General features: G+C 36.6%; 2 protein-coding genes and 1 long non-coding RNA gene across 18 annotated transcripts in view; 1 reads left to right on the top strand and 2 right to left on the bottom strand.

Annotated features, from left to right (window-relative positions):
* The window catches only part of LOC129566252 (uncharacterized), a 29,987-nt gene extending 18,253 nt beyond the window's left edge, over nt 1-11,734 (top strand). For 6 of the 16 annotated variants that reach the window (XM_055442016.1, XM_055442009.1, XM_055442008.1 and 3 more), the window contains exons 8-17: nt 35-181; nt 327-432; nt 537-1,242; nt 1,482-1,606; nt 2,068-2,118; nt 3,438-3,544; nt 5,329-8,733; nt 8,877-9,623; nt 9,996-10,299; nt 10,391-11,734. In XM_055442016.1, coding sequence (XP_055297991.1) covers nt 35-181; nt 327-432; nt 537-1,242; nt 1,482-1,606; nt 2,068-2,118; nt 3,438-3,544; nt 5,329-8,733; nt 8,877-9,623; nt 9,996-10,299; nt 10,391-10,442 — 5,750 coding nt within the window. In that variant the 3' untranslated portion in view covers nt 10,443-11,734. Of the gene's footprint in view, nt 1-34; nt 182-326; nt 433-536; nt 1,243-1,481; nt 1,607-2,067; nt 2,119-3,437; nt 3,545-5,328 lie in introns of all 16 variants that reach the window. The other 10 variants (XM_055442013.1, XM_055442018.1, XM_055442014.1 and 7 more) reach the window with 6 other exon arrangements.
* Nucleotides 11,719-12,439, bottom strand: LOC129566255 (uncharacterized). Its single transcript, XR_008687721.1, has 3 exons — nt 12,274-12,439; nt 12,171-12,189; nt 11,719-12,092 (listed from the first exon to the last, which is right to left on the bottom strand). It is a non-coding gene; the product is annotated as an uncharacterized LOC129566255 (long non-coding RNA).
* Nucleotides 12,440-13,596: 1,157 nt separating this feature from the next.
* Nucleotides 13,597-14,735, bottom strand: LOC129566250 (odorant receptor 22c-like). The gene is made up of 4 exons (XM_055442006.1): nt 14,376-14,735; nt 14,192-14,291; nt 13,861-14,124; nt 13,597-13,792 (listed from the first exon to the last, which is right to left on the bottom strand). Exons 1-4 carry the CDS (start codon nt 14,504-14,506, stop codon nt 13,739-13,741), a joined length of 549 nt encoding a protein of 182 aa, XP_055297981.1. The 5' UTR covers nt 14,507-14,735; the 3' UTR covers nt 13,597-13,738.
* Between the last annotated feature and the right edge of the window lie 201 nt (nt 14,736-14,936).

Here is a 14,936-nt window from a genome sequence, read left to right as displayed (position 1 = left end):
TAATCTAAATGGAATACTTTTTGTCCATTGATAGGTGTACGCAAACCTCCAGTGCCATTCGGTGCGAATGGCCGAAGCATCTCTGGAAGTGTTGTACCATCGTCCACACGAAATGTCTCAACACCACCGGATCCAAGATTGCATGAGCGTGAATCACCGCTTAGCGTTTATGGTTCAAGACGTATGTTCACCACTGAAATAATATGAAATTTATTTGAATTGGTTTTTGTTTTTCGTGGATAAAAACTTTCATGAAACCAAGAAAAAAAAAGTCGGTTTGTAATTTGCTTAATCGGTTTTTGTTTACTTTTTTCCCCTCAATGAAGCGGTGGCAGCAAACGAGCCAGGCATGATTGATGAAGAGCAACCGAAAGTGTCATCCGCTGAAATTACATTGAAGTCAGCCACATTGCCACGTCGCAAAATCGGAAGGTATCATTTTCAACAAAGAATTTTTCACTTTCTTTTTAAATTAGTTATCATCTTTTATCTAAACAAATACATTAACCCAATTTTTCTCTTGCTTTCTTCCAAAGACCTGATGTGGAGCAACAACAACAGTATCATCCGACATATAATCCAGTGTTTGCGACATCTGGTGCCCGTGGTGGTGTAGACTTAGAGCCGCAACTGTCGACACAGCAAAAACCAAAAGAGCATTACATCCCAATTCAACGCGTTGGATACGTGGCCAATACATCATCTAGTCAACGTTCGGTGTTGTCGCGTCAATCGACCAATGACTCTGACACATCGGACACACAGACTGCGTCGACAGCAACCATTGGAACGCAACCATCGCTGCAAACATCAAACTCATCATCGCAACCGATCAAAAAGAGTCCACGTGAATTCATTATTCCGATTGCCGTTGAGGGTGGTGGTTTTGTAACACCGCGAGCCGGAAGCCTTGAGCCATCTGAATCGAATCATAGTACAAGTACAGCATTTAGTCGTTTCAGTGGCCGGCCACGCAAAATTAGCTCAATTTTCAATGATTCAGAGGATGAATCAATCAATTCACCCTTCCATCGTATGCAACGGCATACTTCAATCGGTCGCGACAGTGACACAGAAACAAATCAACCAGCGACTGGATTCACATATCGTTTGCGCAGCACACGACCATTCAAAAAATTACAGGCCGAAGGAAATGACTCGGGAAGTTCGGGCGAAGAAGATGATGAAGATGGTTTTGAAATTTTGACTGCTGAAAATCTCTTCTCTACACTTTTGTCACGCGTAAGTCAAATCACGCACCCTAACTTCCATTTGATAAAAGAACATTTAAACCGATATAACCAAATTGTTTGCTGTCAAACTTTGTCTCGCTCACGCCAACTGTCGCACTGACTCGTTCGTTTACGAATTGCTGTTAGCGTAAAAGAGACTTTGTTCGCAGTGGACTCAGTTTAGATGTTCTTTTCGAGAAAAAAAAATAATTGTGCTCTGAATATGTTGCCTTGGTTTTACTTCAACAGGTTCGTGCACTAACCAATCGCCTCAATGTAAAAGATGACCCGACCAGTGATTTTCCATCAGCACGTTTTTTGAATAATTTTCGTCAAACACACAGCCCATTCTGGCAAAACGACCCCTTCTCTAGGTAAAAATCGTTTTTTGCCAATCAAATTAACGCGATGTTTCTTTTTTTTTCTCGTTTGTTTTGTTCGTTTTTTCTCGTTTCTGTTTCGGTTGTGGCTACAGCTTCTTTTTTCGGCTTGAAGTCATTTTCATTGAGTCAAGAGCTTCTCTGATGAAAATTTTAATTACCATTGTCCATTTTGAAAAAGAAACAATTTGCTGAAATTTTGCGTTTTTCTCTCTTTCGATGACGAATGACTTCTGCGCGCGCACACACACATTTCTCCACTAATCTTGTGGTCACCTGACTTACTAATGAAAAACAACCACTACTTTTTTCTTACTCGCCCAGAAAAACCAAAGCTAACCGCATTAACCGATACCGTAATATTTATTCTTTCTTTTCCGCCAACCAAAAACCAAAATTAACCCTCCGATTAAAAAAAAAACACACACACACATACATTCAAAAAAAAAACTCAGCAAGCAATATACTTACTATAGCGAATCAGTCGTAACAACAAAGAGGGAAATGTAAGTCAAATGAAAATATCTTAATACAAATTGTTTTTTTTTCTGTTAATTTTTAATTCAATTAAACCACCATTTTTCTTGTACAACCAATAATCCATTGAATTCACTCTTTTATGCGATGCCACCATTTTTATGATGACAAATGCGTTGTCGTATGGTTTCATTTTGTTCGTAACGAAACGGAGATCTGGCAGCGCAAGAAAAAAACGAAAATGCTTTATCATTATAATTTAATTTGCCTACGCTGATACAAACCAAACCCACTCATTCAAGTGCTTTTCATTTGAAAATTGTCTTACTAACCGATGTCAAATTGCAAATTTGTGTTTTCTTTTTTAATTACCGAATTTTCTGTGCAATCCGCCAATTATTCATTGTGATTTGTGTTTTTTTTTCGTTCATCTCTCTGTTCGTGGTTGCAACAACATTCACAATGCATTCATGAAATTCTCTGTTTTTTTGAAATTCTCATTTAATTGTTGAATTTGGCGCTTGTCCATTAAAAATTCTCACCTCATTATCACAAACACACATACACACAATCACTTTGTGTATTAGCCGAACAATTAGCTGTCGTTTGTTGCTTTGTCGAGTGTTGAGTTTACCGTTTTACATTCACACGTGTTAAAAGCAGAAATTACTATCTCGGCTTCGCATAAACACCTCTATCTCTATAAGCTGATTATTATGATTGTTTTACTTACTGTTGCTTTTGTTTTTGCTGCGATATGTACTAAACAGGCTTCTAACTAAATAGCAATCTCAAACACTTTTAATGAAGTCAATGACCATAACCTGAATAGCTCTGCAGTGAGTTGCGCTTCATTTCATACTCTCAGCGTTTTACGTTTTCGTTTTCGATATACTGACTCCTTTTGTAACACACAAACAAAACCGAAAATTCCTTCAGACCGAATTATGTTTGGCGTTGCTTCAGTTTTCTGATTTCCCGAACGAAATAAAACAGCGATTGATTGTTCGCGCTAGTCTACGACTGCAGATTTATTCTCTGGATGATATGTGAAACAGATTTTCACACGATTTTTTTCCTCTTCGATTCTTCCGACTCAATTACACACACACGCACACCTCTTTTTTCGATTAGGATATCGCAATATTTTTAAGATTTTTGTTATAGACAATATTTTTTCCTAGAAGAAAATGAAGTGATGATTTTATTTTTTTTTTGCCAAAAACAAAAATTCAAGGCAACAAAACCAATTCAAATACGTGCTAACATTTTTGTAATATTTTTTTTCGTTTTTTTTTTTCTTCTTATTATTTTCTTCTCTTTTCTTTTGGCCACATATAATTTGCAGTCGTTTGAACAGTTCGGGTGCATGGCGTCACGGCATGACTCGTGACCTTGGTACAGACATTGATTCTGTGTTCTCGCCTCCTCGAACCGGAGCCACATTGCCCAAAGGTGAATATCCGTCCATTCATTTCTCAATGTAAAAAAAACCACATACACAAACACACACTATTAGTATCACACAGTAGCTAAAGACCGCCATTCCAAAACAAAACAAAAAATCAAAGAAAATAATGCAAACGAGCCAAAGTCAAAGTAACATACACACAGGGGAAAATGATTGAGCGCAGTAATAATTCCTAATAATATTTAAGAGTTAACCGAAGTTTTTCTGTTTTTTGTTAATTTTTTTTTCTTCTTTTGTGTGAAAAAAATTTTCATAGCTTTTTTCATCTAATCGAAACCACTTGTTTGTAGTTGAACGCATCTAGTGTTATTTGAGTTTGCATTGATCCAAGAAACAAAAACAAACTACAATATTCTTGTTCATGTTCAACAGTTTAGTGTTATCTCGTCGTTCGTTTTTGCGTTGATTTTTTCTGTTTAATTTTTTTTTGTTGCAATAATCAAAATGTACATTTATCTTGCGCTAGACTGTAAACTGTGCGACATTTGATTTTTTCTTTCGTGTTTTCATATTAACTCTCATTATTGTTTCTTTGGATTTGTTTGCGTTAACTTTTCAACGAAATCTTCCCCTCTACTTAGACTAGAAAACAAATTTTCTTATGTAAAAAAACCGGAATGACCTGACACCGGAATGAAAATGTTTAGCGGTAGAAAATTGTTTTGACTCGTTCCTATTTTTTTTTTTCAAATAGCCAAACAAAATGAAAATTAATTAAACCAAACTACAAATCATTCTCCTCTCATTTCATTTGTAATTTTCCGTTGTTTTTTTGTACTTTTTGTTTTTGACATGAATTTTTCTTTCCTGTTATTTATTCATGCTTACAGGGGGATTGCGCATACCAATAACGCATGCTCAAAATTCTAGCAGTCCCTCTGTCGATACACAGCCACAGCAACGACCAGATCAACAGATATAATTCGCCCAAAAATAAAAATCAAATAAAAACCAAAAAAAAAACACACAGACACAAACAGAAATACCACACATTTTTTCCCATTCGATTGAATGATTGGATGCAAGCGAATATTGAGGGAGTGAGAGAGAGAGAAAGAGATATCTTTATAAATCACGCAAACTACTTATTCTTTCGGCCAAAATAAATAAAAAAAAAAACAAACCAAATTCAGCATCATCGAATTAATAATATCGCATTCGTGGATCGCCAAGTGTGTCACTATCTATAATATAAAACCAATATTACTTTTACTAAACCCAAACCAAACCATAACCAAATCTGAACAAAAAACAGCTACCAGAGTATGTGCTACTATCAATTCAAGTACCTTTATTGCGAGCAAAGTGCAGCACGTGAGTTGATTTTTGTTATTTGTTTGTTTTTTTTTCTTTCTGTTTTTCATTTTTATCATTTTAGTTTGATTTCATATGATTTGATCCAGTCGTTTCACATAAAATATTTCTCGTATTAGAATAATGTTTGAGTCTTGCCTTAATCGAACTGTCTATGGAAACCATTTTATTTGTTAGATGTTAACTACTGAATGTTGTGCGAATTTTAGTACTTTTTCTTTTCAAATTTTGGCAATGTTTTATTCTAATTCCGATTTGATGATGATGATGATGACGGTAAGTTATGCTCAATGTTTGTGAAACCGCTTGAACATTGCTGTGCGAGAAACAAAAGAAAAACAGACTCATTCAATCCACATTTACCACAAATATTCATGTTCCATTTTCGTACGAATCATAAATAATAACGTTTCCTTTTTGTTTTCTTTTGCTTTCTTTCTTTTGATCATTTCAGGCGCAAAATTTAGGTCAAGTGGCGAAAAGAATTCAAACGTACAACCAATTGACTACAGCACATCCACATCTGAAAACGCAACCAATCAAAATGACAATAATTTAACGCAACCAAATAATGAAACATTAGATTTAGCCGATCTGGATCTATCGCAATTACGACTCACGAAAAAAGATTTAGAAACATTGTCGTCAATCACACCAAGTCTACCAAAACACTTTCAAGACCAATTACTCGCCCAATTGCCACCGAATCAAGCACGAAAATTGTCGCGAACACTGTCGATGCAGGCCACTGCACGCACACCGACTGTTTATAAACGTAGTTTGAGCAGTGGCCGAGAAGGTGGTGCGGATAATGCTGAACCGGCCGCTTTGAAAACGTCAAATTTGGATGAAGAGAAACCATTGGCTGGAAATGATGAGAAGAGTTTTGCTGGAGATGAGCCACCTTCCTTGCTATCGTTCGATCGGAATTCAGTGCTACGCAGAAGTATATCACGTGGTCGTGATCCAGCCGTGCAAAGACGCAGCACAAGTGCACTACGAAATGAATATCCAAGTACTCGGATGTCATATACCGGAGATTTGCGATCGGATTACAATGCGACGAAACCAAATGATTCGTTAGCAAGCCGCTATCGGCTGACTGACTACACATCAGGAATATCTTCAACCACACTGAGACCAGAATATTACTCAAAACTGCCATTACCAACATCTTCTGCCCTCTCACCGCAAAAATCGCCATCGAATGAAGCGCTTGAATCACCATTCCGACGCCGATCATCACGTGGTTTATCACGTTTTTCCCGCCCTGATTTTTATGGCAGCGCGTCAAGTATCAATGCCACCGATGATAATGCTCTGCTCAAAGTAAGAGACGAAAAAGAGCGTGAAACTCAAAATGTTCTACGGGAAATTCGTGAACGGAGTCGAGATCGATCCAGTACAATGTCGTGCCGAAATGAGTCACATTCACGGGACGCAGAGAATTTGCTAAGTAGCGATGGTTCAATAAACAAAGATCATCGTAGAAAGAGTAGCATACCAAATATTCGAATCACCGTTGACAAGCAAAATGGACGCATTTATCATACACACAACAAAAGCATGGAACGATGCTGTGACATTGACGATACGGAAAAAGTTGACGGAAAAGACATTCGTCGGGCAAGCATGACAAATTCTCGAAGCTGTATCGCTCGTCCGTCAAATCAAAGCTCACAAAAGCAATCGGCTTCCGAATTTACCGATGACATTCTCAGTGAACTGGTGCGGCGTTCAAAGGAATACACTGAAAATGGTGAATCACCGCAGAGGGACGAGAACAAAGATGAGAATGGAACTGTTAAGAAAACCAAGGTCAAGACAAAAGATGGCAAGAAGACGAAAAGCAAACCAAAAGAAATTGAAATAGGTGATAATGAGACAATTGTAAAGAAAGCGAATAATGATCTATCGAATGAAGTTCAGTCAGTAACATTACCGTTGCCAAAATCGAAAATTGCACGTCGCTTGTCGTATCTGAGCAAAGAAGAGAGTGAAAATGATAAAAAGTCTGATGTTATTGATAAAAAGGTGGAAATCGAAGCAAACGGCAGCGTCGTAACAATGAAATCAAATGACGCGAAAGAAGCAAAAGCGTATCCAAATTCAAAGTTAACCCCTCCAAAAGAGGTGACTTTGAAAGTCAAAAAGTCTTCAGTATCCAATTCGATAGCACCAACCAGCAACACTCGCAATGCAATTACAGCCGTAATGGAAAAATTCATAGAGAAGAGTACAGAACGATTGTCACCGGGTAAATCGATGACGGCCATCAAAATCAAAAGTGATTCGGGCGGCGAAATATCGCCACCAAAAACCAAGAAAAAAGTTAAGGTTGTGAAAAAATTGGCCAAAAGTGAGCAATCACCAACGAAAGAACCTAGTCCAAAATCCAATGAAACTTCCAACGAAACGTCACCGGTTAAAGAGCGAAAATCACCGGAAAAGAAATCGAAATCCGGATTTTTGTATTCGATTGGCCAAAAGTTTGAGAAAATGCGTGAAAACAGTAAAAACAAGGAAAAAGAGAAGAAAATCGCCAAAGTTAACGAAACTCCCGTTGCGGCTGCCAGTGAAATCGATATAAAACTGCCGATGAGTACGGTAGAGAAAGAACTGGCCAAAGATGTCGAAACCGTGCAAACAATAATCATCCCACGAAGAGTGAAAGACGGAAAAGGTGAAACCATTCAAAAGGAGGAAATAACCATTAGACAAATCGAATTGCCACCGTCAATTAGCGTGAATTCGATAGCAAAAGGCGAACAACGTAAATCACGCATCGATGCAGTCATACGGAATTTGCGTGAACGTTCCGTTCCGCACACCGCTCGAGTGGAAAATTGTGCAACCGAAATGGCAACGGAATCGGGTTTGCTGAAGCGTGCAGTCAGCGTTGAAGACATGACAAATGGTGCTGTCAATTTTAATAAGCAAGGAAATGTGAACAAAGTGCTCGGTTTGTTCAGACGAATCGAAAAGGAACATCAGATACAAAATCAACAGCAGCAGCAACAGCAACAGCAACAACAACAACAATTCCCCGGCAATGGCGTTAATGGTGAATCCACATCGAAAGAACGTCCAAGATCCGGCGGTTTTGTGAGCAAAATGAAGAAAAGCAACCGACCTTATTATACAGGAGCAAAAAGTGATACGATTGTTACATTGACCGATCAATTTGAACGGCAATATCTGAGCGAAAGAGCGAATAATTTGAAAGAAAGTGCAGCCGCTTCGAGCACAAAGATTCCATTTTTACGATCGTCAAGCATTTCAAAAGCTGAAGCACAACCGGTTAATTTTGAATTTATGACAAACGGCACCAAAGAAAATACACCCATCAATGGTGTCGATGAGAAAACTCCGTCAAAGGATACCAAACGTGTGGGTGTTTCGAATGAAGTGTCAAAACCACAGATTTCAACGGTAAACGTCGATGCCGTCGTTTCTAGTGCTTTAAGTGAAAAAGAACGAATCCGAAACAATAGGAAGGGCTTGGTTTTGGATCTAAACAACGAACAATACAACGATCATTTCAAGAAAATATCCAACGACTGCAGCAATAATAATAATTCATATCATTTTGATGCGAATGGAAAATCGTTAGGAAATCATTGCAACGGTTCGAATGAGAATCATGTTAATAATAATTTTGCCGGCAACGGCAATTATTATCCACAATTCTATCCACATTCCGAACGAAGTCATGAGCCATACACGCCCACCTGTGACCTAGCAACGAATTACTCATCGGACAACCGAAGCATGAGAGATGATTGCGAATCAACTTCAACCTTTTTGTCGCCAACTGATGAGCCTGAACTTTGTTTCGACGATTGGTCAGCATGTTCGGGTGAGTGTTGAACACATTTTTTTTCTTCATTGGTTCAGTTTGGAAAATTGTTTCTATTTTCTTTGTATTGTTATAATTTTTTTTTTATTCATTTCTGTGTTTCTCCTTTAAATTGACGTATTGTACGTTTATTTCTCCATTAGGTTCAACAGATGACCACTTACCATTGCATCCAAAACATTTGAAATACGCATCAACACGAAATCAATCGGAACAAAACCACAATCAACCATCAACCTCAACTGACGCAGCTCCATCGACGCCATCCGATTCAGAAAGTGTGATCGATCGCATCAAACGTCGCAGCTACTACTGTCGATTCAACGAAAAGAAGCCGAAGCGAACGAGTTCGATTGTTGGCCCAAATGCTCAGCGTGAGTATTACCGTGATATGGCAAATAAATCCAAATCGAGAGCATCTGATTATTTGCCATTGACTCCGAATGGATTCCAAACAGATCATCTGTCGGATGGCAGTTACAGTCGAGGTGGCAGCAAATCACCCACTCCAATGAATCTACCGTCGATGAATTTCAAAGAGAGCTCATCGCGAGCGAATACACCCGGCTGCTATTCCAATGCTGATGAGAGTGAAAAATATAAACATCCACAGTATCATTACCATTTCCATCAACGAAGCCAAACCCCATCCCGTTCAGTCAAAAGCTCATTCGATCATAATGATGTAACAAAAAATAAATCGAGTGAGTATCTTAATTTAAGATCGACATTAACATCGCCGCCGGCTGCGATTTCGGTTTCGAAATACTACTCCAGTCCAGTCGGAGCATCGTCATCATTACAAACGAGCGACTATCAACACAACGGAAATCGATCGTATGGACTGAGGAATTCGGCCTATGACAGCCTCACCACACCCATCGTCTATGGTTAGTAGAGATTTTCAAGTTAGACGCAATTGTTTCGGAATTTTGATTTTTTTGATTTTACGCATTTCTTTATGTGTTTTCTTCTTTGCTTTTTCTGCCTTTACGTTTTCTTTCTTTGTTTCTTTTTCGATTCTTCTTCTTCTTTTTTTTGCTTCTTGTGTTTTTTTTGCTATTTTCTTTCTCTTTTTCTTCTTCTTTGCTTCTTTTTCCTCTTTTCCTCGTTCTTTTTCTGCATTTTCTTCTTTTCTCGCATTTTCTCTTTTTTCTCTATTGTTAATTTTTCACATCAGACTGCCCATTCTTAGTTCCACCACATACACAGTAAAGTATCATACACGAAAACACATTTTTTTTTCTACCTCAATTCTTTAGGCACGTACAATCCAAAACGTCGCCTGTCGACATCGTACTTGGCCCCGGCAATTGCAACTGCAAACAGTACAAACGGATACTCAAGCATACCCAAAGATCATTTAAGCACTAGCTGTTATGCGACACTCGGACGTAGCAAGCCAAAGTCGTACGATCATCGATCACTGACAATGTTGGACGCCGGATCAATTACCCCATCGTCCATACTCTCCAAACGTATCGGTAGCACCCATTCAACATTAGATAATCCATACACACATTCACATTATCGTCCCGTTCACGATTATGGCCATTTTAACAGCAGGTATTTCCTTGTTTAACACATCATTGTCCAAACCTCATGATACAATGATCCATTCATCAACTTTCTTTTTTAAAAAAAATGCTTCTTCTAGATCCAATTTGCGCTCACCAACAATAATACCAAGCTCAACTAGCAATGTTTAGATACTCCCACAATATCGCATCAACATTTTATCAACAACGTTCAATCAAAACAGGAAAAGCAAAAAAAAAAGATTAACCACATAAAATACTCGAAAAAAGCCGTTTCCATTCATACTCAAACGCAACATAGGAAATCATTGAATACGTGGTTTTTTCTTATTTTATGGTTTTTAATTCGAATATACACAATAGTGAAAACACACGCCTTAACCCATTTTAAATTCTCGGACATTGTTTTCGACATGAATTTTAGCTTAAATCCATTTTTGTACACGAAAACAACAACAACAACCAAAATCGCAATATTTTACATAAACGATTTTTGATTTTCGAATTTTTACCCTTTTTTGAGTATAATACATGTTTGTTTCGGTCTCACTCGTTCGTTTGCATAATTATTTGAACGAAGAAAAAAAAGGAATGCCAGTGTTTTGACTCTATGAAAAAAAAAATATATATACTGAATCTCCCCTTGATTTTATGCAATGAAACGATAGAGAGAGAAAAATCGAACGTTTGATCTTTCACCAGATTTTAGCAGCACGAATAATTTTTAAAACATAGCATTTAAGAGTGAGAACATATTTTAGCGGCATAAAATGTCTAGGTGATAAGAAAAAGAGATAAAAGAAAACGAAAGGAAAGCAAGGGTGGAATGTGGTGCTTACAATTATTTGAACAAAGTTCAATTATTTTAACCGAATTTATCGGATACATTTTAGAAATGACTTTTTTTTAGCTTCAGGCTTCGTCAATATACAAAATACTTCAAGAAACAAGATCTTTTAAGCAAATACCAATTAACTTACTTTGCCATTATTATTTTCAAGTTTTGTTTGTTCGTTTTCGGTTTGAATTTAGCGCAATTTCGGCGATTTTCATTTGCCGAATTGGATCTTGTTTTATTTATTTATTCTTATGCGAACAAACATGTTGCAATTTTGATATTTGCACACATCAACTTTTAGTTTTTACAATTTTGGATGAGATGAGACTTTGAAAATGGCATTAAACGAAAGAAGAAAAACGAAATAATGAAATCAAAAACATGAGTTAGTCAAACGTAATGCGAGTCAACCAGATTTAGAATTTTAAATTTTATTTTTTAGTTTTGAACAAATGAAGTGGAACAAATGTGAGAAAAAAGAAATTGTACGTTTTAAACAAAAAAAAATGAAACCGTAGTTTGTGATGTAAGGTAGACCTAATCGAATCATATGTACTGGATTACCGCACATTTTTGCGGCCATATACAATAGATTGAATCTAAATAAAGTGTTTTGAAATTACAACATGCACATGAAGTTTTATTTCGGAAATTGATCGACGGTAAATGCTACAATTCAGAGTGTGTCACAGTAAAAGGAATCCAAGAAGCCGCCAGGTTAATCATTACAGTTGCATGATAGGTAAATAATCACTGATTTTTAATTACCATCATGTTTTTGTTTTCCGTATTTTTGGTTTAATAATGCATTGAAGCGGCGCCGATCATTGAGATGTGAATATCGTTTGCATTCAGGATGTCGAATTAGTGGTGTATGGCACCAGTATTGTGCAGCTGATCGGCAGCGCAATTCATCCCATTTTTCTTCAGTTGCCCATGTCGTAGTTGTTTCAATATTGTCGTTTATTAATAACATTTCAGGACTGAAATATATCGTTTTTATTTATTCAAATGCAAAACAAAATGTTCATGAAAAATTCATCTTCTTTCGAAAAACTTACATTTTTTCGTCATGAGGTGCTATTTCAATAAACGGAAGAAAATTAAACATTAGTTGTATTTAAAGAAATAAAAAAAAAATTAAAAAACGAAATTATACTATACCAGCCAAAGCTGCGACGAAACAAAATGATATCAAAACGAAGAACTTCATGTTTACTGGTTCAGTTATTCTCGTTGACTGATGAGTATGTTCGTTCAATTTGGCATTATATACTGTTTGCGGAGAGTGAATGATGAACTAAAAACTTCTACGAAAAAATGAAATCATTTCCTATGTGTATTATATGGTTATAATTTAGAAAATAGAACCGAAATGATATTGCAAAGCATTTGAACAAAAATTCGGCGTTGAAACTTGAAACTGATTGTAGTTAGTTGGTTAATGCATGCAGTCTCGTCTTCGCTGATAACGTAATCATAAAAAAGTGCCTTTTGTAGAAAAGAACTCACTCATAGATAGCTTAAAGTTGAAATTTTGTCCGTGACAAGTCAAAATAAGCGGTCCATAAAAAAGACAAAAAAATATCCGTTTTATCTTTTCGGCGGTTTAACCCTCTAATGCATTAATTTTTCCCAGGGCTGGGAGTATTGGTACTTGGTTGATTTTTGGCCATAGATAATTTAAAAAATATTTATAATCCTGGATTCCTCATGGTTTAGTCAGGAAATGCGATTGACATAAATCAGAGAACAATCAAATCCATTGTTTAAAAGTGTCAAAAATGTGTCTAATTTGGAGTTCGAATAATTTATCTTGTCAAATTTTTGTTTTTGCACACATTTTTGTTTATAACTTTACAATCACACTGCATAGACAAATATTGCGAAAGACAAAAATAAAGAAAAAACATTGACAAATAAAAATTCCGTTTGAAGCAATGTGATCCGATGTACGGTTTACGTTCTACAGGCATTCAAATGTTGCCCGTCTAGAGGCGGTTGTATGCATTAGAGGGTTAAATTACACTGAGATATCGAAGTCAAATTGACTTTGACATTTGTGGACTGAATGTAATTTTAATCGCTGCAAAGACAAAACGGATGTTTTTCGTCTTTTTTCATAGATTGAACCGATTCCTATGACCTTGAAACTTCTACGTACTTCTGGGCATAGTTCGAATATTATTTTGTTGAGAGTTTTGTATGACAACCTCCGAAAGGCACCGATTCCATTTCTTAAAAAACATTCGCTGTTGCAATAAAGCCCCATCAAAATGTTCAAGCGAGTGATAAGGAAATTTCAACTGAAAAATAAAACAAATTAAAACTCAGACGATTTGTTAATTTGATCATGATTTTCGAAATACTATGCATATTAGAGAAAAGGGTTTCTCTATCCAATCACCGACGTTATTTGACATTTATTTCGTTATTCAATTCGGGAATAATAAAAAACGCCATACTATTTTTTCTCGTGCTAATTTTTATTTAGGATATTGCAAGTGTAAAGTGCTAAACATTTATTCAAAATTGTGTCGTACATAATAGACATCAAAACATTGAATGTGCACAAAACGTTAGGTTAAAATTTCGAAAAATACAGTCGGATCAATTATGTGAGCTGCGTTCATTCGGTGAGCGTTTTAAAAGCCATAAAATAAGTGCCAACAGCTCTGAGTAGCTGAAAATAAATGCGATTTCTTTTAAAATATTATCTCAAACATAGTTGGCTGGTATAGAAAAACGTACCGCACAAAAAGTCTCCAAGTTTAAAACAGCTATTCCAAATCCATGATAATACAGTGGTCGCTGTCCGTTCGCGATCATAACGATGATATATTTTTGCAAATTGACGGGCACTTGTTGCCAGTTGGCGTCATACAAATAATTTGGTATTTTTGTATAGCTTTCAGTGGCCACTTTGCCAAAGTAGCAATATACGAAGAGATTCGACATGCTGACCGCGACACAACAGAGTAGAAAACCTAGTCCTCCATCAGGATGCTTAAATTGCTAAAATAATAATATAATTAGGAAACACTAATATTTTCAATTTTGCTCAAAGGAATGACTAGCTTACCAAATCCAATTGAAAAACGGCGCAAGTTAAAAACATTACGCTACCAAACAATTGGATTAGAACAAAATGGCGATAAATGTCAGCTGTTTGCAGAAACCATCTAGAATCAAGCGTAATGATATTTGGTTATTAGGGAAATTTGTGCATTAATTCTACTTATAAGTAGATTCAACATCTTACTCACTCTTTGGTACGGACATGCAAACGAATGATTTCGCAGAGGATTCGGTGATAATTTTGATGTTCACCGGGAAGTGTCAACGCGGACACTTTACGTTGAAACATTTGAGAAAATGCATCATGATGCAAACACATTGAGAGAAACAGCAAAAGAAGTGATCCATTGGAAAATAAGTAAACCTCACAGCTCAGGAGATCAAAGCAAGTCGCAAGAACGTAGCCCAAAACCGTCTCTTGATTCCATGGCAAACTTTTTTAGATTAATAAAACAACGAAAATAAAAAGAAAGAATCTATTTAATATACAACTCGGTTCAAGAGAACGATTTTGATTGAAAATTATTTTCAAACAATTTGACAATCTAAATAAGTCACATGGATTTTTTTTTAATAAGGTTTGACAACTTACACAAGTTTGTGTGCGTGGAACAGGACTGATGCATCGAAATTTCCAATTGCTTTCCAGCAATATACAAGCGAAACGGATACCAAACAAAATACAGTCACACAGAATCCGCCCAACACATATATGAAATACATTTTCCACATCCATTCGCTTCGATTAT

The sequence above is a fragment of the Sitodiplosis mosellana genome, unplaced genomic scaffold (assembly GCF_009176505.1).
Source record: "Sitodiplosis mosellana isolate CC-2019 unplaced genomic scaffold, AAFC_SMos_1.0 Smas_scaffold_3, whole genome shotgun sequence".
Classification (NCBI taxonomy): Eukaryota; Metazoa; Arthropoda; class Insecta; order Diptera; family Cecidomyiidae; genus Sitodiplosis; species Sitodiplosis mosellana.
The sequence above is the reverse complement of the archived record's forward strand: the minus strand, read 5'-3'. Positions and strand labels throughout refer to the sequence as shown.